Raw genomic sequence first — 24,654 nt, 5'->3', positions numbered from 1 at the left:
GTCGATCCGCAGGACGTTCTATCGGTTTGAGGCGGTCTGGGACAGTTCACTGCATAACTCCTTACTCCTGAACCGTGTTACTCCCTACGGAGAGAAGATCTTCATGACGTTGTCGGCCTATCTAGAGGTATTTATTATCCGATCTGGTTTGGGTCCACACTGTTCAGCTATAAACAGACAAGGAAGGATACGAGTAATACCACCAAATGTTGGTAAAGCATCATAGTGGTTGAGCCCCCTAGATTGTCATGGCTTTACACTGCATTTTATTGGTAAAAAAAAAAGTAACATGCAGAGTGTGTTTAAATTCCCCACTAGAAGCACAATACCTTTGCCATGTCGCATGCACGCAAATACATTTGGGGGGGGGTAAATATTTTTGTTTAATTTTTTTGTTTACATGTTTTTATTTCTAAAATGGGAAAAGGGGGGTGATTTAAATTATGTTGGGGGAGGGGCATATTTATAGTTTAACATTTTTTTCCTTATTCATTTCACATTATTTAAGTCATTCCATTGCTAGTACTGTCCAGTGCTATGCAACGGCATAGCAGTGATCAGTTCTATCAGCGATCTACTTGTATAGGCTGCCTAGACAGCCTGTTTAAGAAGATCGGTGAAAGGTAAGGAAAAGCCCTCCAGCCACTGCAGGTGTCAGTGCTCACTTTTAGGTGAGTGGTCAGCATTGATCTCCGCATATAAAGAATGAATGACAGACATCAGCTTGATCGCTGATGTCCATTATTAGTGGCGAGTCCAGGCTGCTGATAGCAGCCGGTACTCATAGGTATGATCCGAGCTTAGCTCATAGTCCCCTAGCATGCAGCCACCGTATAAACAGCGTTCTGCTTGAAAGGGGTTAATATAGGGGTTGCAGTGTTTAGGATCCTCTTCTCATGGCCAGAGGTTACAAAGAGCGTCTCTTGCTCTGGAGGTCCTGTCCTGTCCAGCATTATACAGACAACACATTGATATATATGGACACTGTGTAATGCTTCAGGTCACCTGTGATGGCGCTGCAGGGAAGTTGAACACTTAGCACCAAGCTCCCCCACAAATTACAACTGGGATCCCAGCTTTAGGACACTTTGTGATGACCTTATTGTCAAGTTACCGTCTAAAAAGTAAAGATTAGCCAAAACAGAGAACTCCATTAAACTTTTGAATAACAGTTTCAGTTTGTATAAAAAAAAGTATTCAAACCCCTGCCCCCATAAGGGCTGTGAATACGCTTTATAGGCTCTGTATATGCTGCAATATAAGGCTGGGTTCACACTACGTTTTTCAACTACGGTTCCCGCATACGTTTTCTATCAAAAACCGTATGGGAAAAAAACGGATGGAACAGTATGGGAAAAAGTAAACCGTATGCGTTTTTAAACAGTATTCTGTTTTAAAAAGTGCATACAGTTCCGTCAGTTTTTCTAGAAAAAAAAACCCATACGTTTTAGAAAATTTTGTCCATTTTTAATGGGAGGGGTCTTGGGTGGGGACTTTAAGATGCAAATGCGCATGTGCAAAGTAAAAACGTATACGTTTTTCCCGTATGGAACCATAAACATGTGCGTTTCCCATTGATATCCATGTTAAAAAAAAACGTATGCGGTTGCAGTACGGTTTTTAAACCGGAGTCAAAACCGTGGCTGACCACGATTTTGTCTCCGGTTTACAAACCGTACTGCAACCGCATACGTTTTTTTTTAACATGGACGTCAATGGAAAACGCACATGTATACGGTTCCATACGGGAAAAACGTATACGTTTTTACTTTGCACATGCGCATTTAAATCCTAAAGTCCCCACCCAAGACCCCTCCCATTAAAAATGGACAAAATTTTCAAAAACCTATGGGTTTTTTTTTCTATAAAAACGGACGGAACTGTATGCACTTTTAAAAACAGCATACGGTTTACTTTTTCCCATACTGTTCCATCCGTTTTTGATAGAAAACGTATGTGGGAACCGTAGTTGAAAAACGTGGTGTGAACCCAGCCTAAGATCTGAAGGACATGGTAATAACTTTTCCTGTCTTCACAGCTCGACCACTGCATCCAGCCAGCGGTCATTACCAAGGACGTTTGCATGGTCTTTTATTCTCGCGATGCCAAGATCTCCCCTCCACGTTCCCTGCGCAGTCTCTTTGGCAGCGGCTACTCAAAGTCTCCTGACTGGTAAGTACTTAAAGGGGTACTTCCATGGAAATTTTTTTTTTTTTAAGATCAACTGGTGCCAGAAAGTTAAACAGATTTGTAAATTACTTCTATTAAAAAATCTTAATCCTTCCAGTACTTTTTAGGGGCTGTATACTACAGAGGAAATGTTTTTCCTTTTTGGATTTCTCTTCTGTCACGACCACAGTGCTCTCTGCTGACCTCTGCTGTCCATTTTAGGAACTGTCCAGAGCAGGAAAAAATCCCCATAGCAAACATATGCCGCTCTGGACAGTTCCTAAAATGGACAGCAGAGGTCAGCAGAGAGCACTGTGGTCGTGACATAAGAGAAATCCAAAAAGAAAAACATTTCCTCTGTAGTATACAGCCCCTAAAAAGTACTGGAAGGATTAAGATTTTTTAATAGAAGTAATTTACAAATCTGTTTAACTTTCTGGCACTAGTTGATTAAAAAAAAAAAAAGTTTTCCCACGGGAGTACCCCTTTAAATAACTGGGATCTCTGGTTCTTTTACCCAGTGGGTTAATTAGCTTTGTATTGGCCCCAGTATGTGGGTGATATGTAAGACTAGTAGATTGTGAGCTCCTTGGGCAGATTCAAATGCTGGATGTATAGACCAGTGTTTTGCAACCAATGCACCTCCAGCTGTTGCAAAACTACAACTCCCAGCAGGCCAGGACAGCCTCCGGCTGTCCTGGCCTGCTGGGCGTTGTAGTTTTGCAACATCTGGAGGCACACTGGTTCCGGAACACTGGTATAGACATTGTATAAAGACTAGAACTAAGAAAACTAGATTTGCTGGTGTTTATGGTAATTTCACCCTATATAAATATAAAAACTGCCATTTATTATTATTTCTATTGCAGTAACAAAGTAACTGGAATCTATGAGCTCAGTTTGTGCAAAATGGCAGACACCGGAAGTCCAGGTAAGAAATCTCCGGACATAATGCACGTTTACAGACTTTTTTGACTGATCTTCACCCAAAACTGCATTGAAAAAATGGCCATGCCCGATGGGTAGACATTCGGTATGGGTGGAGGGGTGGTCTATTGGAGAGGCTTCACTTCTGTAATAAAATATACAGCTATGTTCCACATAGACCCATTGTAAAACCGCAATCGGGTACATTCATGCTACAGTATCGCGCTCAGGGATTGTGTTAAACCTAAACATTGACCCTATCGCACTGCAGAATTTCAGCGGTGGAATGAACATGTTCGTTCCTTCGGTGTAATGACGCGTGGAACTCATTGCCATCAATGGCGACGGCGCAGGTCCGTGTGGTCTTAGCGCCCAAGGATATCTGTGGCTGAGTAGTATTCCCGCGAAAATTCTGCAGTGTAAACATACCCTTACGAAGAATGTTTGATGGTGTTAGCCCTTCATTTTTATTTATTTTATAATTTTTTTTTACTATTTAGGAATGCAGAGAAGGAGAAGAAAGATCCTGGACACCTCAGTGGCCTATGTCCGAGGGGAAGAGAACCTGGCCGGGTGGAGGCCCCGTGGAGACAGCCTGATACTTGAGCATCAGTGGGAGCTTGAAAAAATGGAACAGTTACATGAGGTATAATAGGATCTTTATTTTATTTATGTTTTTTCAACGCATCATGTCCAATGTTTAGTGCCTAGTAAAATTCTGTTTAATAAAACCATAAGAATTAGGGTAATCTTGGTAGCAGTATTAAAGAGGTACTCCGGTGGAGAATTTTTTTTATTTATTTATTTTTTTTAAATCAACTGGTGCCAGAAAGTTATACCGATTTGTAAAATACTTCTATTAAAAAATCTTTACCCTTCCAGTACTTTTTAGCAGCTGTATGCTACAGAGGAAATTCTTCTCTTTTTGAATTACTTTTCTGTCTGACCAGAGTGCTCTCTGCTGACACCTCTGTCCATGTCAGGAACTGTCCAGAGCAGCATATGTTTGCTATGGGGATTTTCTCCTGCTCTGGACAGTTCCTGATACGGGCATCAGGTGTCAGCAGAGAGCACTGTGGACAAGACAGAAAGGAAATTCAAAAAGAAAATAATTTCCTCTGTAGCATACAGCTGCTAAAAAATACTGGAAGGGTAAAGATTTTTTTATAGAAGTAATCTGTTTTATGTTTTCCACTGGAGTATCCCTTTAAATGGGTTTTCAGGACTTTAATCGATGGTCTATCTGATATGGGGATATGCCTTTGTAATTAAACCCCTTTAAGGACATCAGGAGTGGTTGCTGCAAATACAGTAAAGGAGTTTAAAGGGGTACTCCGCCCTAGACATCTTATCCCCTATCCAAAGTATAGGGGATAAAATGTCTGATCACGGGGGTCCCACTGCTGGGGACCCCCGCAATCTCTCCTGCAGCCCCCCGTCAACACTGCACGGAGCTAAGGGGCCGGAGTATCGTGCCCTCACGCCCCCTTCCATTGACTTGCATTGAGGGGACGGGGCATGATGTCACAAAGGGGCGGAGCTGTTACATCACGATACTCCGGCACCTGTATCGTGACACATCGCGCACGGAGCAAACTTAGCTCCATGCAGTGATGACTCGGGGGGGCTGCAGGAGAGATTGTGGGGGTCCCCAGCACCGGGACCCCCGTGATCAGACATCTTATCCCCTATCCTTAGGATAGAGGATAACATTTCTAGGGTGTAGTACCCCTTTAAGCATACATGGGACAGACATAAGGCCATCCTTCATATAAGATAGGGGCACAAACTATTGATAGTATTCAAAATATTGGGCAGGCTAGATGGGCCAAATGGTTCTAATCTGCTGACCCATTCTATGTTTCTATATTTCATTCTCATATCTATAGAGAAATGCTGGGAGTTGTAGTTACTTTTGCAACAGCTGCTGACACACTGGTTGGGAACCACTGCGTTAAGTGGTGTCAGTGCAGTCTGACAGCTACTTCTTATTCCATAGAGATTATTGTCTGTCCGGCTGCAGGAGCCTTTCAGCCTAGGCCTAGCTTTAGTCTCAGAATTTTTGCTGCTTTAGAAAATGATCAGAGAAATACAATAGGTCCTAAAAATCCATCCAGTGTGATAATGATGGGCAATCCTACTGTGTGTTCAGCCTGATCAAACTGCTTCACTCAAGTATAATAATGTGCTATAGATGTCTGTGAACTGACTTGTGATTCTTAGCTTTAGCATTGTGTTTTTGGCAGCCGGATAACTTGGCATCAGGAAATGTTTAGGTAGTTGAACATGTACAGAATCGTCTTGTGTTCCTCGCCCTTTCAAACAATTGATTAACTTTAAGAAGGCTGGGTTTACAATGCAAATTGTTGCTTTAAAAAGTACCTGTCACCAAATAAACTTTTCTAAACTAACTCAGGTTATGTTCCCTAACTACTCTTAACACTCCTCCCACCCTTTAAAAAATTCCAGAGCTTTAAAAAGTTCTGTATCTTACCTTTATTCTTGCTCACATAGTGCAATCTCCCAGCAGGAGAAAGTGGGCGTTTCCCAGCAGGTGTGAAGCCTGCTGGGGGACCACTTCCGCCCTCACATGGTTGCAGTGCTGTGATGAATAGAAGACCTCAAGCTCCGTGCAGCTTTCAATGAGGCTCTGTGCAGCTTTCAGTGAGGCTCTGCAGCTTTCAGTGAGGCTCTGCAGCTTTCAGTGAGGTTCTGCAGCTTTCAGTGAGGCTCTGCAGCTTTCAGTGAGGCTCTGTGTAGCTTTCAGTGAGGCTCTGTGTAGCTTTCAGTGAGGCTCTGTGCAGCTTTCAGTGAGGCTCTGTGCAGCTTTCAGTGAGGCTCTATGTACAGCTTTCAGTGAGGCTCTGTGCAGCTTTCAGTGAGGCTCTGTGCAGCTTTCAGTGAGGCTCTGTGCAGCTTTCAGTGAGGCTCTGTGCAGCTTTCAGTGAGGCTCTGTGCAGCTTTCAGTGAGGCTCTGTGCAGCTTTCAGTGAGGCTCTGTGCAGCTGTCAGTGAGGCTCTGTGCAGCTGTCAGTGAGGCTCTGTGCAGCTGTCAGTGAGGCTCTGTGCAGCTGTCAGTGAGGCTCTGTGCAGCTGTCAATCAATCTCAGTGGAGAGAAGCACTTGCTGAGTTTGGTCTCCTGCCAGGCTGGGAGGAGACCAAACTCACAGTATTAATTGTGGCAGGGAACAGTACAGAGCCACCTAGTGGGCATTTTTTCTATAATATTTTTTAAACATATTTGTTGATCATTTTAAAAGTAAGTGAATGGGAAAGTGTCTGCTAATTACACAAGGAACACTATATTAAAGGTTTTATTGGGTGACAGGTACTCTTTAAGTCTCTGTTATATATGTCAGCATTCAGTCAAAAAAGGTATGGCGATATGTAGCACCATGCTACAAGTAAGTCCAGCATGTAGCTACATTCAGGCCACTACAGAGTAGTCCAGCAAGCCTATGTATATTAGATAGAAGTCATTTTCCATTAATTATCCTAAAGTTCTTAACTAACCTCTTGCTTGTTCCTCAAGGTGGAGAAGACTCGGCATCTCCTCCTGCTCAGAGAGAAGCTCGGTGACAGCATCCCGAAATCCCTAAGTGAGTCTATATCCCCCAGTTTGAGCAGTGGAACCCTCAGTACCTCCACCAGCATCTCCTCCCAGATATCTACCACCACCTTTGAAAGTGCCATCACCCCAAGCGAAAGCAGCGGCTATGACTCCACCGACGTGGAGAGCCTGGTGGATCGTGAGAAGGAGCTGGCCACCAAGGTAGTCTGGATTCTGCACAATGGCTGTGACCTCTGCTATGTGTTAACCCTTTCTGAAGGCAGCAGTTGCCAACGTCTTCACTACTTTTCTTGCAGTGCTTGCGACTCCTCACTCATACATATAACCGGGAGCTGACCCAAGTATGCAACAGCATTAGTGATTGTAAGGTGAGAATCACATCGTAACCTACTATAGATGTGCTGCACCTGTTTTTTTTGACTACCCTTTAAAGTTACGTGGCTTATTTCATAGCAGAATTAAAGGGGTATTCCGGGCAAAAACATCTTATACCCTATCCAAAGGATAGGGGATAAGATGTCTGATCACGGGGGGGCTCGCTGCTGGTACTCCCAGCGATCTCCATACAGCACCCGCATTCTCCATTTTCGTAAACCTCCAGGTTTTCGGGACTGGGGACGTGACGTCACGCCACGCCCCCTCCATTCATGTCTATGGGAGGGGGCGTGACGGCAGTTTCCGAACCCCACTCGACAGACAATGTATGGAGCGCTGGCCACATTGTGGGGTTACATTTCTCTTTCGTTCTGGTGATCAGATCACCTTAGTTATCCCCTTTTGTATGGATAAGGGATAACTTTAAATAGTTGAAATACTCTTAAAATTTTTATTAAAGGGGTACTCTTGTAGAATTTTTTTTTTTCTAAATCAACTGGTGCCAGAAAGTTAAACAGATTTGAAAATTACTTCTCTAAAAAAATCTTCCAATACTTATTAGCAGCTGTATGCTAAATAGGAAATTATTTTCTTTTTGAATTTCTTTTGTCTTATCCACAGTGCTTTCTGCTGACACCTGATGCCCGTATCAGGAACTGTCCAGAGCAGGAGAATAAAATCCCCATAGCAAACCTATGCTGCTCTGGGCAGTTCCTGACATGGACAGAGGTGTCAGCAGAGAGCACTGTGGACAAGACAAAGAAATTCAAAAATCAGAGAATTTCCTCTGTAGCATACAGCTGCTAATAAGCACTGGAAGGATAAAGATTTTTTAATAGAAGTCATTTACAAATCTGTTTAACTTTCTGGCACCTGTTCATTTTAACAAAAAAGTTTTCCACCAGAGTACCCCTTTAACGTCCCTTTGACAACCAATCATTTTACTTTTGTCCATGTTTGTATTTTCTATTATTGGTTCTACAATAATTTCACCTGTTTATTTACTTTCCAGTTGTCCGATATTTCCCCCATCGGTCGTGACCCATCTGTTTCCAGCTTCAGCAGCGCCACGCTGACTCCCTCTTCTACCTGTCCATCATTGGCAGACTCCAGATGCAGCTCTGTGGACCAGAAGTGAGTGATCAGCTGATCGCTACATACATTTACATTTGATGCTTTCCCCAGTCATGTACTTTATCCGTTGTGTTCCTTGCAGGACCCCTGAAGCCAATTCCCGCGCATCCAGCCCTTGCACAGAGTTTGAGCAGTTCCATATAATTCCCCCAGTAGAAAACTCATACCTGGCCCGTGCCGGAAAGAACGAGTTCCTGAACCTTGTACCCGATATTGAAGAGTTGCGACCTGGGTATGAGAGACCTATAAGCAGTAACATTGGCGTCTAATAGTCTTACATGCGTCCTTGTCAGGAGTTTAGTGGTTTATGTTATTGAATTAAACTGAATTCCTTTGTCCTTAGGTCGGTGGTTTCCAAAAAGGGTTTCTTGAACTTCAAGGAGCCTCATTCTCATTCATGGGCCAAGCAATATGTGGTTGTTCGGCGTCCATATGTCTTCATCTACAATAGTGACAAGGATCCAGTGGAGCGGTGTCTTATTAACCTGTCCACAGCTCAAGTAGAGTACAGCGAGGACCAACAGGCCATGGTCAAGGTACGTTCTAAAATATTAAACACATTTTTAAATACATTTTATAAAAAGGGCATAGTTGGCATGGTGCCAATCTAGCTTTGTCATGTTCGACAGCAACGTTTAAAGGGGTACTCCGGTGAAAACCTTTTTTCTTTTAAATCAACTGGCGCCAGAAAGTTAAACATATTTGTAAATTACTTCTATTAAAAAATCTCAATCCTTCCAGTACTTATTAGCTGCTGAATGCTACAGAGGAAATGCCTTTCTTTTTGGAACACTGATGACATCACGAGCACAGTGCTCTCTGCTGACATCTCTGTCCATTTTTGCAACCGTGCATAGCAGATGTATGCTAAGGGCAGCATGGTGGCTCAGTGGTTAGCACTGCTGCCTTGCAGTGCTGGGACCTTGGGTTCAAATCCCACTAAGGACAACAATAAATAAAGAGTTATTATTATTATAATGACCTCAGCAAAGAGCACTGTGCTCGTGATGTCATCAGAGAGAATTCCAAAAAGAAAAGAATTTCCTCTGTAGTATTCAGCAGCTAATAAGTACAGGAAGGATTAAGATTTTTTTTAATAGAAGTAATTTACAAATCTGTTTAACTTTCTGGCAGCAGTTGATTTAAAAGAAAAAAGGTTTTCACCGGAGTACCCCTTTAACAACCAGTCTTTTAAAAAATGTTGTCAGCCTGGTTGCTAAACATACAATACCCATATTGCTATTCCCATGGACTTGAAAACATGTATATTGGGATTAGAGATGAGCGAACTTACAATAAATTCGATTCGTCACGAACTTCTCAGCTCGGCAGTTGCTGACTTTTCCTGCATTAATTAGTTCAACTTTCAGGTGCTCCGGTGGGCTGGAAAAGGTGGATACAGTCCTAGGAGACTCTTTCCTAGGACTGTATCCACCTTTTCCAGGCCACCGGAACTCCTGAAGGCTGAACTAATTTATGCAGGATAAGTCATCAACTGCCGAGCCGAGAAGTTCGTGACGAATCGAATTTACTGTAAGTTCGCTCATCTCTAATTGGGATGTTCGGATAGTTTTACTGCAGGAGCTTATATAAAAATTGCCCTTGGTAGATTATTATACAATACAAGAAAAAGTTATAGCTCAATTTTGGAAAGACCCGAATCCCCCAACTAAGATATATTTTATAAAGAAGATGGAGAAGATAGTGGCTTGGGAGAAAGCAATATATTTAAAAAGGGGCTTAGCAGATACATTTGATCTAATTTGGAAGAACTGGATAAATAGAAGTTGATGTGAATTTGGAGTTTTGGAGTTGTTTCTTTTTTTTATTTTTTTATTTTTTTTATTTATTTTTTGTATATCAAGCCTGTTACAAATAGCTAGGTAGGAAGCTAACTATGAAAACTGATATGTTGGATGATTATGTTTATCGGTGTGTAATTATGGAAAATCATGTATGGATTGAGAATATAACAAATTGCTTTAAAAAAAAAAAAAAAAAAAGATTCAAAAAATAAATAAATTAACAATTTTTTTTTTTTTTTAAACATACAATACCCTAAAATCACAGTCTTTTCAATTAGGTTGTCAGCCTGGTTTCTAAAGATACAATGCTTAACAACCACAGTCTTTTTCAATGAGGTTGTCAGCCTCGTTGGTAAAGATACAATATCCAAAAATCGCAGTCTTTTTAATTAGGTTCTCAGCCTGGTTGCTAAGGATACAATGTCCAACATCCACAGTCTTTTCAATAAGTCTGCAGCAGTCGAATGGTGAAGGCTTCTATGTAGTTAGCAGCAAGATTCAGATGGCGCTGACAGACTCGGATCAGACCCAGCGGGAATGGTAGATAAGATTTATTTGACCAAGATGCAACGCGTTTCGCTGCGCATGCGCAGCGAAACGCGTTGCATCTTGGTCAAATAAATCTTACCTACCATTCCCCTGCTGGGTCTGTCGGCAAGCCTTCACCATTCGACTTCTACATTGAAAATGCTTGAGGGCAGCAGACGGGTCCCTATTTGATATTCCTACTCACTAGGGATCGACCGATATCGTTTTTTTAGGGCCGATACCGATAATCGGTGGAGGTTAGGGCCGATAGCCGATAACTTATACCGATATTCCGGTATAAGTTATCGGCTATTTATCCCCCTGCGACACCGCTGCAGATCATTGATTTAGAGCGGGCGCTTTAAATCAATGCACTGCAGTGGCTTTTGCGGTGCCATAGGCCGCCGCCGCCACCACCCGCTTCTCTCCCCCTGCCTGTCAGGGTGGTCCGGGCCATCCATCCTTCCTGTAGTGTCCGGGGGCATTCCGGGTGGAGGGTGAACCGGTCCGGGATGTCCTTCTCCGGGGGCCACTCCGGGCAGGCTACGGCCTAGTAACGCAGCATAGATGCCGCTGCGCAGTGACGCCCGTGCGCAGCGACGCACCTGACGTCACGGCGTAGTGGCGTCTATGCAGCGTACTAGGCCGGAGCCTGCCCGTAGTGGAGAAGAGGACCCTCGGAGAAGGACAGCCCGGACCGGTTCACCCTCCACCCGGAATGCCGCCGGACACTACAGGAAGGATGGATGGGTGGCCCGGAGCACCCCCATTACGGAGGGTGGGGGAGGGGCCCGACCGGTATAGCGGTATGGGCAAAAATCCATACCGGTATACCGCCCAGCACTACGGTGGGGGGTGCGACGCGGTGCAGTGGGTCGGGGGGGGGGGCGGTCGCGGTGTGGCGGGGGGGGGGGGGCCGGGGGCGGGGCATTATCGGCTTATCGGCAAGGAAATTGCAGATACCGATAATGCCCAAAATCGTGATTATCGGCCGATAATATCGGCCATACCGATAATCGGTCGATCCCTACTACTCACGCTCATCATTGTTGTGTATGAACTACACAACTATATTGGGTAAGCGGCTGTGATCCCATTATCCCTTACCCTGCCTCCGGAATTGGTTTACACTATGAAGCGCTTCTCCTTTCTCTCCGAGATTGATTTTCAATGATACAATGCTCAACAACCAAAGTGTCTTTCAATGAGATTGTCAGCCTGGTTGTTAAGGATACAATGCCCAACAACCAAAGTCTTTTCAATTAGGTTGTCAGCTGGGTTTTTAAAGGGGTACTACCGCAGAAAGCTTGCTTTTTTATTTTTTTTATTTATTTTTTTATTTTTTAATCAACTGGTGCCAGAAAGTTAAACAGAATAAAGATAAACATTTCCTCTATAGTATACAGCCCCTAAAAAGTACTGGAAGGATTAAGATTTTTTTTAATAGAAGTGATTTACAAATCTGTTTAACTTTCTGCCACCAGTTGATTAAAAAAAAGTTTTACACTGTAGTACCCCTCTTAAGTGTTCAGTAGCCAACGCCCACAGTCCTTTCAATGAGGTTGCCAGTTTGTTTGCCAAGGATACAATGCCCAGCAACCACAGTCTTTTCAATAAGTTACAGTTTCTAACAAAGTATTTTCAATAAGGTTGTCCAGGAGCACAACCATAGGCAACCGGTCCATTACCATCAATGTAAGGAGCAGGAAGACTTTGCAAAGCCGACATCAGCCTATCTTTAAATCTTAATCCTTCCTGTACTTATCAGCTGCTGTACAATGCAGAGGAAGTTCTTTTCTTTTTGAATTTCTTTTCTGTCTGACCACAGTGCTCTCTGCTGACATCTCTGTCCATGTCAGGAACTGTCCGGAGCAGGAGAGGTTTGCTATGGAGATTTGCTCCTACTCTGAACACTTCCTAAAATGGACAGTGGTGTCAGCAGAGAGCACTTTGGTCATATAGAAAGGAAATTCAAAAAGAATAAAATAAAATAAAAGAATGCAGTATACAGCAGCTGATAAGTACTGGAAGGATTAAGATTTTTAAATAGAAGTAATTTACTAATCTGTTTTACTTTCTGGCACCAGTTGATTTAAAACAAAAACAAAAATAATTGTTTTCCGGCGGAGTACCCCTTTAATATTTTTCCGTATTGATTTCTCTTTCCGCCAGAGTCCCAACATATTTGCTGTGTGCACCAAGCACCGCGGGATCCTGCTGCAGGCCATCAATGATAAAGATATGAATGACTGGCTGTATGCCTTTAACCCCTTGCTCGCTGGTACAATACGGTAAATATGGCTGTATATTAATAGCTGCCTCTTCCCGTTGCGTCTTAGTGATGGGGAACAGTATTTTGTTTTCCTTTTCTGTAAACATTGTGATTAGAGATGAGCGAACTTACAGTAAATTCGATTCGTCACGAACTTCTCGGCTCGGCAGTTGATGACTTTTCCTGCATAAATGACTTCAGCTTTCCGGTGCTCCGGTGGGCTGGAAAAGGTGGATACAGTCCTAGGAAAGAGTCTCCTAGGAATGTTTCCACCTTTTCCAGCCCACGGGAGCACCTGAAAGCTGAACTAATTTATGCAGGAAAAGGTATCAACTGCCGAGCCGAGAAGTTCGTGACGAATCGAATTTACTGTAAGTTTGCTCATCTCTAATTGTTCTAATTTTTTTTCTGCTTTCTTCAGATCAAAGCTTGCAAGACGTCGTTCCCTGTCCAAGTACTGAGCAGCTCCACGCCTCTCCGCTGTCGCCTTCCGACGTGAAGGGTTTACCTCCCTCTCCCTCTTTTGTGATTCTTGACGTTTCTCTTGTCTGTAAAACTGTGGCTTTTTCCCCAGTTCCTCATCCGTCTGTGCTTCAAACAAACAAACCCAACTATGTCGCATGTGGCCGACCAAAGAAGAAAGGACAGAGAGAAACGGACTCCCGATTGCCCCCTTTTCTTCTGGATGTATGTCCCGTCCCCTCCCCCACTTCCTTCTTTCCCAGCAGTCTCTAGTGTCTGTAGCGTAACTCGTCTGTCGGAAAATGCATCATTTTGCATTTTTTCGCCTCAATTTTATTTTAATTTTTTTAAACAATACTCAGTCGCTATGGAAACCTTCAGCCCTCCCCAAGATGTCACTCATATCCCCCCCCCCCCTGTATCCCCCGTTGTGCTGCTAACCACTCCTGGGGAGGGCGGGAGGTTCCATGTCTACGGCTTTCTCTGTCTCTTCCCCTCCAGCCGCGGCACCGCCAATGCCAGGGGCTGCACTGTGACCATTCCAGTGGTTGGGGCTATTATAGTGGGCTGGAGATGGCAATTTTCAGATTACTGCACCCCCCTACCCTACCCAACACCACCGTGACCGACCCCAAAGAAAATGAGTTTGCCAATGGAAAAAGTTTAGAGATTTTCGATAAATGTATTGATTTTGCATAGGCTTCTTGGGTGTGCGTGGCAGCACCGCCTTATGGTATACGTGGCGCAGTCGCCATCATGCCCTACAAAGATCAACAGAGCTGCTCAGACAGGTACCGGTGCCCCTTACTGTAGGGATCATCGACTTTAATGCACAACAGGATTTGGGGAACTTTTTTGTCTCAGTTATGACTATTGGTAATTGTACGACTGCGAAATGCTGCTTATGTTTTATCATTTGTATCTAGGACGGTGTTTTCCTAACCGGTGTGCCTCCAGCTGTTGCAAAACTACAACTCCCAGCACTGCCACACTCTAAATCTGGTTCTGCCCTTGGTGACCTAGTCTAGCATATAACCGTGTTTCCCAAACATTTGCCTCCAGCTGTTGCAAAACTACAACTCCCAGCATGCCCGGACAGCCTTCGGCTGTCCGGGCATGCTGGGAGTTGTAGTTTTGCAACAGCTGGAGTCACACTGGTTGGAAAACACTGACCTTGGAGGTCACATGGAACAAAAAGAGCAGGAAATCGGACCCTTTCTGTAGACTGGGAGGGTCGGTCTATGTTATATCATCTAATTTCTCAGGCTGAAAGCTGAATGTGCGTCAAGCAAAGCGAACCTGGCCGATCCGGTAAACCGGAAAACCAGGATCGGGGTGGGAGAAGGGGTTAAAATTGATTGGCTCTCACGACTAAATCTTTTAAAGACACTAAGTGGTCAACCCACCCCCCCACCCCCTAAACCGGTCAGCTGGAAGTTCCGTAGATGATGAGAGTTATGTTACATTAACCCTTTTCCCCCTTTGGGTTCCTGCAGAGAATTGCAAAAACTTTGCTTTACAACAAATGGGTTATAGCCTTGATATAAACTTATATTTCTACATATTATATATAAATATATAAATATATCGGTTTGAAGGAAACAAAATAATGTCTTACGGTCTTTTGCTTTGAGGGTGGGGGTGGGGGGATCCCGGAGCGGTTATTAATGATGTTAGCGATGCCCTATATGATGTAACAACCCCCCCCCCCCTTGAGAGTCATGGCTGAATGTTAAGATGAGCATTAATGTAAGGTTTATATATCAGGTTGTTCTGTGCTCTCTGTAGGTCTGGTGTAGAGATGAGCGAATTTACAGTAATTTGATTCGTCACGAACTTCTCGGCTCGGCAGTTGATGACGTATCATGCGTAAATTAGTTCAGCTTTCTGGTGCTCCGGTGGGCTGGAAAAGGTGGATACAGTCCTAGGAAAGAGTCTCCTAGGACTGTATCCACCTTTTCCAGTCCACCGGAGCACCGGAAAGCTGAACTAATTTATGCAGGATAAGTCATCAACTGCCGAGCCGAGAAGTTCGTGACGAATCGAATTTACTGTAAGTTCGCTCATCTCTAGTCTGGTGATATTGAGTCAGGAAAGTTGGCTCAATTCCCCCTCCCCCCCCGGATGAATGCATGCTCAGCTCAGCTGGGTGTGCATATATTGTAAATGGGGAGAAGGGAGGTAGCGGCTGTTAGTCTCAGAGGCTTATCTTCCTGAAGACAAGAGGATCGGTCCCTTGAAATCCATCATGGCCAATCCTTTTGTCCCCCATTGAGACAAGAGGCTGTCGTACACATTGTGGTCAGCCGATCCTGCTAAATCAGCTGGTTCAGCCAAGACTTAAAGGGGTACTCCACCCCTAGACATCTTATCCTCTATCCGAAGGATAAGGGGATAAGATGTCTGATCGCGGGGGACCCCCTGCCTCTAGGGTCCCCCCGCGATCTCGGCTCCGGCACCACAGGCATCCGGTGCACAGAGCGAAGGTTGCTCGGTGTCGGATGACTGGCGATGCGGGGCGGAGGCTCGCGATGTCACGGCCACGCCCCGTTTATGACATCACGGCCAGCCATGCCCCCTAAATGCAAGTCTATGGGAGGGGGCGTGACAGCAGTCACGCCCCCTCCCATAGACTTGCATTGAGGGACGTCACGAGCCTCCGGCGCTGCACCCGACGCTCTAAATGAACGCCGGGTGCAGCAGGGAGATCGCAAAGTACTCCAGGAAAGAATAAAAAAAAAAAAAACTTCCATCCCGCAGTACCCCTTTAACATGTATGGCCAACTTTACTTTCCCATGGCTTTTGTTGTATTGAGAAGTTTCACTCCCAACAATGGCTTCCTCCGGGAATATATATATAGGCGGGATGTTTTTAAAGAGACAGAGACACATTTGGTAACGGTGTCACAAGCGTATTTCTGTTTGAAGCCCCCATCACGTACAGAGTCAGCCAGCTCTGTGACCCCCCCCCCTATAAAGGAGCATGTCATGGGCCAGCAAACCCAGCGAGCATGTCCCGGGGATAAGATGGGCCTGAAGCAGAAATATCCTTGTCCGCAGTATTGAAACGGTTAACATAAATGTGTCTCCTGCAAAGAGCGGAGGGGGCAGATCTGTATATTAGGATGAAGCTTTATATATGTAATGGCCGACTGGGATCGACTAGACAAAAATGACCAACAGGTTAGCTGTACAGAACAACTTGTCATCTTCTTCTATTGACTTGGGGACTGCTTTAATTTTGCGCAACCCAAAAAATAACAAAAATAAATAAATAAAAAATGTAGGGCACCCATTTGGCTTACCATTTAAAGGGGTTATCCAGGAAAAAACTTATATATATATATATATATCAACTGGCTCCAGAAAGTTAAACAGATTTGTAAATTACTTCTGTTAGAAAATCTTAATCCTTTCAATACTTATGAGCTTCTGAAGTCAAGGTTGTTCTTTTCTGTCTAAGTGCTCTCTGATGACACCTGTCTCGGGAACCGCCCAGTTTAGAAGAGCTTTGCTATGGGGATTTGCTTCTAAACTGGGCGGTTCCCGAGACAGGTGTCATCAGAGAGCACTTAGACAGAAAAGAACAACCTTGACTTCAGAAGCTCATAAGTACTGAAAGGATTAAGATTTTTTTAATAGAAGTAATTTACCAATCTGTTTAACTTTCTGGAGCCAGTTGATAAATATAAAAAAAAGTTTTTTCCTGGATAATCCCTTTAAGATGAAGCTTATCTATGTAATGGCCGATTGGGATCGACTAGACAAAAATGACCTACAGGTTAGCTGTACAGAACAACTTGTCATCTTCTTTAATGTTCACTTAAGATGGGTCTATTGACTTGGGGACTGCTTTAATTTTGCACAACCAAAAAAATAACCACAAAAAAAAAAAAAAATTTGGGGGGGCGCCCATTTGGCTTACCATTTAGGTATACGGCCATATAGTGCACTTATATTACTGCCATATGGCTCCTACAAACAATACTTGGTAAATTCACTAGTAAATTGGGCCCATGGTGACTGCCACATTCTAAATCTGGTTCTGCCCTTGGTGACCTAGTCTAGTATATAACCGTGTTTCCCAAACATTGTGCCTCCAGCTGTTGCAAAACTACAACTCCCAGCATGCCCGGACAGCCGAAGGCTGTCCGGGCATGCTGGGAGTTGTAGTTATGCAACAGCTGGAGGCACACAGGTTTGAAATATCACTTTATCGCTTGCTTTTCCCACTTTTAATCTGTACCATGTGACTGAATGATCCCATCGTGCAGCTTTAAATTGACACGCGTGCACTTTAGTTTTAATGTCATTTTTTTTTTTTACTTTTTCATTTTGTTTTTTATCCGCTCCGGATTCAATTCACCCTCGAAGCAAAATCCGCCATTCCGCTTGTTTACTAATTTAAAAAGGGACATTTCCTTGTTTTTTTTTCTGTGTGTGTGTGTTTTGTCGTATTATTGTATTTATGCCTGCGTTTACTTGCACATTGATGGAGGGGAGAGAGAGAACGGCATTAATCGGATTTTTGTCGCACCTTAACCGGGGGTGGGGGGGAGCGGACTATGCATATCACGGCTAACGTTAAAAAAAAAAACAACCTCACCGCTAGAGATGAGCAAACTTACAGTAAATTCGATTCGTCACGAACTTCTCGGCTCGGCAGTTGATGACTTATCCTGCATAAATTAGTTCAGCTTTCAGGTGCTCCCGTGGGCTGGAAAAGGTGGATACAGTAATAGGAGACTCTTTCCTAGGAATGTATCCACCTTTTCCAGCCCATCGGAGCATCAACTGCCGAGCCGAGAAGTTCGTGACGAATCGAATTTACTGTAAGTTCGCTCATCTCTACTCACCGCGGTCCGAAGCCCAGGGCAGACTCTTATGTCTGAAATGAAGGATTTCTGCTTTTCTAGGTGCCCCAAGTCAACTTGACTATAGGAAGGTTAGTATGAATGTATATTAAAACGGGCCCTCGGAGGTCGCAGATTTAATTTTAATTCAAAACCGGCGGTCCGAAGCGTTTCCTCATAAAACCGGCGAAGTGTTGGGGCTTCACTACAACTCCCAGCATGTACAGAACGGCTGTACATTGGGAGATCTGGCATCGTTACAACTGGAAACAGGCAAAGACGACGGGCTACCGGATCGTACCCGTTGTCCTAGCTTCGTGAACTGGAATGTATTCGTACATTTTGTGCTTCCTCATCCACTAATCGGGCAACATTAGTGTCACATATCAATGTACAATTTTTACATTGATTAAACTAAAATTGCCCCCATGCGCCCCCCCCCCCCCCTTTAGGCCCTGTAGTCCGCCACATGGTCTTAAAGGGGTATTCCGGTGGAAAACTTTTTTTTTTATTTATTTATTTTTATTTATTTAAATCAACTGGTGCCAGAATGTTAAACAGATTTGTAAATTACATCTATTAAAAAAAAAAAAAAAAAACTTAATCCTTCCAGTACTTATTAGCTGCTGAATACTACAGAGGAAATTCTTTTTTTTTTTTTTTTTTTTTAGAACACAGAGCTCTCTGCTGATATCACGAGCACAGTGCTCTCTGTTGACATCTCTGTCCATTTTAGGAACTGTCCAGAGTAGAAGAAAATCCCCATAGAAAACATACACCTGCTCTGGACAGTTCCTAAAATGGACAGAGATGTCAGCAGAGAGCACTGTGCTCCAAAAAGAAAATAATTTCCTCTGTAGTATTCAGCAGCTAAGAAGTACTGGAAGGAGTAAGATTTTTTAATAGAAGTTATTTACAAATTGGTTTAAATTTCTGGCACCAGTTGATTTAAAAAAAAAAGTTTAAAAAAAAAGTTTTTCAATGGAGTAGCCCTTTAAAGCATCGGTTCAGTCTTGCCGAGAGTGCAAACCAGAATTTGTTGCTTCTCAGCCTGTATTGTGTTACTAAGGAGCAACTGAGATTTTTAAATTTTAAAGATTTTACTTAAAAACCCCTCAAGACCCTGATTAGTTGAACATAAATCGTCACCACCGAAATGCGTCTGTCTTTTTAAAGGGCCAGTAGCGCAGAACTTCCTTTGTGCACTAACATACCTCTTTTTAGCTGATGCTGAATTTTTATTGATTAAACACTACAAATTGCATAATTAACTCCACAACGGTATCAACAAGAATTACAATAGTCTTCTTTATGGTCAGGTTAAGACAGTGAAACATATCAGAATATTAAAAAGGCGCCAACCTAAGGTAATATAAAAATCTAAGTGATAAATGAGAGAGATGCAGAGTAATTTTTGTGTCTCTAAGGCGCTGTTCACACGGCGGAAGGTCCGTCTGAAAAAGTTACGGGCGGACATTTTGCAGACAGCGGCGTCGGTAGAACATGCCGGCACTAGGACCGATCGAAAATGCGCCGTCTCCATAGACGGCGATGCATTTCCGAGCGGATTTCGCACAAAGAATGACATGTCAATTCTTTCTGCAGAAGCCGGAATCTGAATTTGAGGGTCAGATTTTCCTGCCGCAGAAATTCCGCCATGTGCATGGTGCAACAGAATCTTGTTGAAAACAATGGGACTCTGCTGCAACGGAATTTCAGTGTGGAATTTTTTTTATTATTTTTTGCTGGATTCTGCTGTTAAATTCCGTCGTGTGAACGAGACCTAAACCTCCAGAAATCTTAGGCCGTCTGGTTACTAGGCAGCCTACTGTCTAACAACCACAGTATATACAAAGTGGTTGTTAGGCAATGTGTCCCTAGCAACCAGCGGCTGTCAGACAGGACGCTCTTTGTCACGTCGTCCATGTCTCCTGTGCTAGTAGTCCCGTTTTTTTTTTTGTAAAATACATTTATAAAGCGTTGTCACTGTAGCCTGTAGGTGTCTACTTATATTGGTAGAGATGATGTTGACCACTAGGGGCAGTACAGATCAGGCGTTATTAAAATAAAGACATATTAATGGATTTTGATTGGAACCAAAACCTGCTGTGCCTGTAATATAGAAAGTGCAGCCATGTCTGGGGTCCAAGATTTATTAAAGTCCATGTCTCGACTACAGGAACTTTTTTTTTTTTAACTAGATATCATTAATTTTTTTAATTTTATTTTATTTCCCATAGAACATTCCCTGCAAGCACCAACCTCAACTGGCAGCGCCCGACTGCTGCTTAGTCGTGACCATACTGTGGACCTAGAGCGGTCACCTTTTTTACTTACAGTAGTGATGGTGCCATGCAGTGCTTCCCAATCAGTGTGCCTCCAGCTGTTGCAAAACTACAACTCCCAGCATGCCCGGACAGCCGAAGGCTGTCCGGGCATGCTGGGAGTTGTAGTTTTGCAACAGCTGCAGGCACACTGGTTGGGAAGCACTGCAATTAGAGGATGACTGGCTGCTTCAGAGGGCGAAAGGAATTAGTTTTAGGGGTAAAAGTTCTGGAAACTCCATTGAGTAGAGTTTTTGGATTTTTTTTTTGAAATTTTGGGAGGATCAGGAGGGACGACATCTCCTTGCCGGAGCTTTTATTTAATGACCGAATGGTTCCTTTAAGAAGCGCCTCTCAGGCTCCGCTTCCTTCACGCGTATCATGTGATTTTTTTTTTTTTTTCGTCTTAACTTCGCCAGTCGTGGGATGTTTCATTGGGCCGACTGCTTTTTAAGAAACCTTTTTTTAGTGCAAATAATCCATGGTTTTCTTTTACCTCCCGGGGGTTACAGGATGTCCAGACGCCCCGAAACTGTTCCGGGGCGCCGGAGCACACCTCCTTATCAGTTACCGCACGCTTACCCTGACTAGGCCAGAAGATGGCGCCTTGTGCCCTCGGCCGGTGTATAGGAGTGACGCAGCCTATGAATACGCACCGGTGACATCACTCGTACCTCAGTGATGTCATCCATGGTCAGCACACACCTAGGCTGCAGGCAAATCTCACCTCAGGCCGTGTGAGGTCTGGCTACGAAACTTGCACAGTGGTCCCCGACCCAGTCCTCAAGGCCCACCAATGTTTTGGGTTTTTTTCAGTTAGGGTGGGCCTTGAGGACTGGGTTTGGGGGGGGGACCCCTGGTATAGTGGACAGGAAGGCGTGTGGTCAGGTTCCTGGCAGGGCAAGGGTTACATTCGCCCCGAAGCTTTGACACCCACTAAACAGCAAGGATATTTATTAATCATCTCTCTAGGAATAGGACGGAAACTCTCATCACGGTTTTTAATTTAATTTAACTTTTTTTTTTTTTTGTGTTTTATTTTGTAAATATAACTGGATGTGTGGGCTTGAGTATACAAAATGTAAATATATCATGTATTTGTACTAATTCTGATCCATTTGCTGTATAGCCTAGATGTGCAATGCAGATATATATATAAATATATATATATATATATATATATATATATATATATATATATATATATAACTCTGTGTATTGGTAATCTTGCACCACTGGAAATGTTAGTAAACAAGACCTAACAATAAAAGTACAAACTGTGCATTAACAGCTCGGGGCCTCCTGTCTTCTGTTCACGGGGTCGGATGGGAATGGCTGCTTTCTTCCCACAGCAACAGTGACGCACATGTACACCTGGTTGGGTCTGGTATTGCAGCTCCGCTTCATTAAAGGAAAATGGTTACCTGTTCACCCGCATTATAACCCAATACACCGGGTTATAGTGCGGGTGAACAGGAGACCGATGCGGGGTCTCGGACTGCTATACCTACCTGCAGTCCGACACCCCGATCCTCCGAAGCCTCCCCTCTTCCAGCGCTGACTTGTGGGCCCGCCAGCTAGGTTTAAATATTCATAAGCGCCAGTCACTTGAGCATTCAGTAGGCACGAGCGCTTATGAATATTTAAATCCAGCCGGCGGGCCCGCCTCAGAGCGCAGGTCAACGCTGGAAGAGGGGTACCTTCGGAGGATCGGGGCGCCGGACTGCAGGTAGGTATAGCAGTCCGAGACCCCGCATCGGTCTCCTGTTTACCCGCACTATAACCCGGTGTATTGGGTTATAGCGTGGGTGAACGGGTGACCGTTTTCCTTTAAAGGGGTGACATAAGGTGACTTTACTAATTACCTGTCAGCCAGTAATGGGCATGCTTACCAAGGATCCATTCATGAGTTTGTGGTAAATGGCCGTGTCCTGTGTCCCCCATCACGTTGCTAGCTTGTTTGTGTGAAGTGGCTAGTTCCTGTTTCTGTACCCTCCCTCCAACTACAGTCCCCAGGATCCCTTGTTTCTTGGTGGGAGGAGGTGACTTATGTCCCTCCCACACAGGCACCCCACCCATTGCAGCACAGTTAAGCTCCCTTCCATGCGTGCTGTGCTTGAAACTACAATTCCCTGCAGCCCTGTGGAGAATGACTTCCCTCCCACCCAGTGGCCACTCCATCTATTGAAGCACGGACATGCTCCCTTTGAACATCTGCTCTGCTAAAAATGAACATCCAAGGTAAAGATCACATAAGAATTGTGAGACCATCCATCAAACACAGGTACAGACACTATATATTATGAACTACACTAACTTTACAGCCCCTGTAGCATTATCAAATAAAAAATCCTGGAATACCCCTTTAAATTATTATTATTACTTTCTTTTTTTATTTCTTTAGTTAAAAGCATGCGGGGGAGGGGGAGCAGCAATGAAAAACATCTTCTGATTGGAGAGTTAAATAAATGTCACATGCAAAGAAACGCTTGACACTTGACGCATTTCGAGTCACATGACTCTTTTATCGGAGTATGTTCTTATTAGTGTTTGTCAATTGCATGCACATTTTTTCACTTTTTTTGGTCTCCAATAAATTGGAAGACTATTTTTATTTCAGGCACCCCACTTCTTCTTGTATTTTGTTTGGAGTTCTGGCAGTGCAGCAGGATTAGGTTAGCAGACCACTGTTAAAGGGGTACTCCACTGGAAAACATTTTCTTTTAAATCAACTGGTGCCAGAAAGTTAAACTGATTTGTAAATCACCTCTACTAAAAAAATCCCAATCCTTCCAGTACTTATCAGCTGCTGTATGCTCCACAGGAAGTTCTGTTTTTTCTTTTTTCTGTCTGACCACAGTGCTCTCTGCTGACACCTCTGTCCATTTTAGGAACTGTCCAGAGCAAGAGAGCTTTGCTATGGGGATTTGCTCCTACTCTGGGTCCTAAAATGGACAGAGGTGTCAGCAGAGAGCACTTGCGTCAGGCATAAAAGAAATTCAAAAAGAAAAGAACATCCTGTGTATTATACAGCAGCTGATAAGTACCGGAAGGATTGGGATTTTTTAATAGAAGTCATTTACAAATCTGATTAACTTTCTGGAACCAGTTGATTTAAAGGGGTACTCCACCCCTAGACATCTTATCCCTTATCCAAAGGATAGAGGATAAGATGTCAGATCGCGGGGGTCCCGCTGCTGGGGACCCCCGGGATCTACCATGCAGCACCCACCTTTAGTGGCTTCCGGAACCACTGGAGGTCCTCAGGCTGAGTCCATCTCGAACACGAGGACGGAGCATAGTGATGTCACGGCCCCGCCCCCGTGTGACGTCATGCTCCACCCCCTCAATGCAAGTCTATTGGAGGGGCGTGACAGCTGTCACGTCCCCTCCTATAGGCTTGCATTGAGGTGGCGGAGCAGTGACGTCACACGGGGGCGGAGCCGTGACGTCACTTTGCTCCTTCCCCGTGATCGCCAGTAATCAGACCCGGAGGGAACACGCGATCAGGCATCTTATCCCCTATCCTTTGGATAGGGGATAAGATGTCTAAGCGCCGGAGTACCCCTTTAAAAGAAAATGTTTTCCAGTGGTGTACCCCTTTAATATTTGTTTATTTATTTTTATAGTGACTTATCAGAGTTTTTGATCATTGGTAGTCTGGGTTCTGAGACCCCTACCAACAACAAAGGTTTGAAGTTGTTCTATTATTCAATATTGTATGGCAGTGTTTCCCAAACAATGTGCCTCCAGCTGTTACAAAACTACAGCTCCCAGCATGCCCGGACAGCCAACGGCTGTCCGGGCGTGCTGGGAGTTGTAGTTTTGCAACAGCTGGAGGCGCTCTGGATGGGAAATACTCCTATGGAATACAGAATTCAGCAGAATGAATTACATTATGACACTACAGCAGAAGTCTCTTTACTTTGTGGCTGTCCAACTGTTGTGGAACTACAATTTCCAGCATGCCTGGGTATGCTGGTATAGTTTCACAACCACTATGTATATATTTATGCAGGCCGCTGCACTACGCTGTGACAACCCTAAGGGTACATTCCCACACGGCGTATTTGCTGCGTATTTGCTGCTGCGTATTTTATTTTCTCTGTTGAAGTCAATGGGTAGGAAAATACGCAGCTGCAAATACACAGCAAATACGCAGCAAAATACGCCGTGTGGGAACGTACCCTAAAGGTGAGAATGTGGTTTTATGTCAATAGGACTGTTGAAAGCT

General features: G+C 44.0%; 1 protein-coding gene across 14 annotated transcripts in view; it reads left to right on the top strand.

Moving 5' to 3' along the window:
* KIF1B (kinesin family member 1B) overlaps positions 1–13,624 on the top strand; it is a 213,454-nt gene extending 199,830 nt beyond the window's left edge. For all 14 annotated transcript variants that reach the window (XM_056543037.1, XM_056543038.1, XM_056543028.1 and 11 more), the window contains 11 exons: positions 13–127; positions 2,039–2,172; positions 3,039–3,100; positions 3,597–3,742; positions 6,629–6,868; positions 6,964–7,035; positions 8,055–8,176; positions 8,259–8,408; positions 8,520–8,712; positions 12,682–12,800; positions 13,203–13,624. In XM_056543037.1, the coding sequence (XP_056399012.1) occupies positions 13–127; positions 2,039–2,172; positions 3,039–3,100; positions 3,597–3,742; positions 6,629–6,868; positions 6,964–7,035; positions 8,055–8,176; positions 8,259–8,408; positions 8,520–8,712; positions 12,682–12,800; positions 13,203–13,242 (1,393 nt within the window). In that variant the 3' untranslated portion in view covers positions 13,243–13,624. The remainder of the gene's footprint in view (positions 1–12; positions 128–2,038; positions 2,173–3,038; positions 3,101–3,596; positions 3,743–6,628; positions 6,869–6,963; positions 7,036–8,054; positions 8,177–8,258; positions 8,409–8,519; positions 8,713–12,681; positions 12,801–13,202) is intronic.
* Positions 13,625–24,654: the final 11,030 nt, after the last annotated feature.

This window comes from Hyla sarda, chromosome 10, assembly GCF_029499605.1.
Source record: "Hyla sarda isolate aHylSar1 chromosome 10, aHylSar1.hap1, whole genome shotgun sequence".
Classification (NCBI taxonomy): Eukaryota; Metazoa; Chordata; class Amphibia; order Anura; family Hylidae; genus Hyla; species Hyla sarda.
Note: the sequence above shows the minus strand (reverse complement) of the source record. Positions and strands in the feature narration are given on the sequence as shown.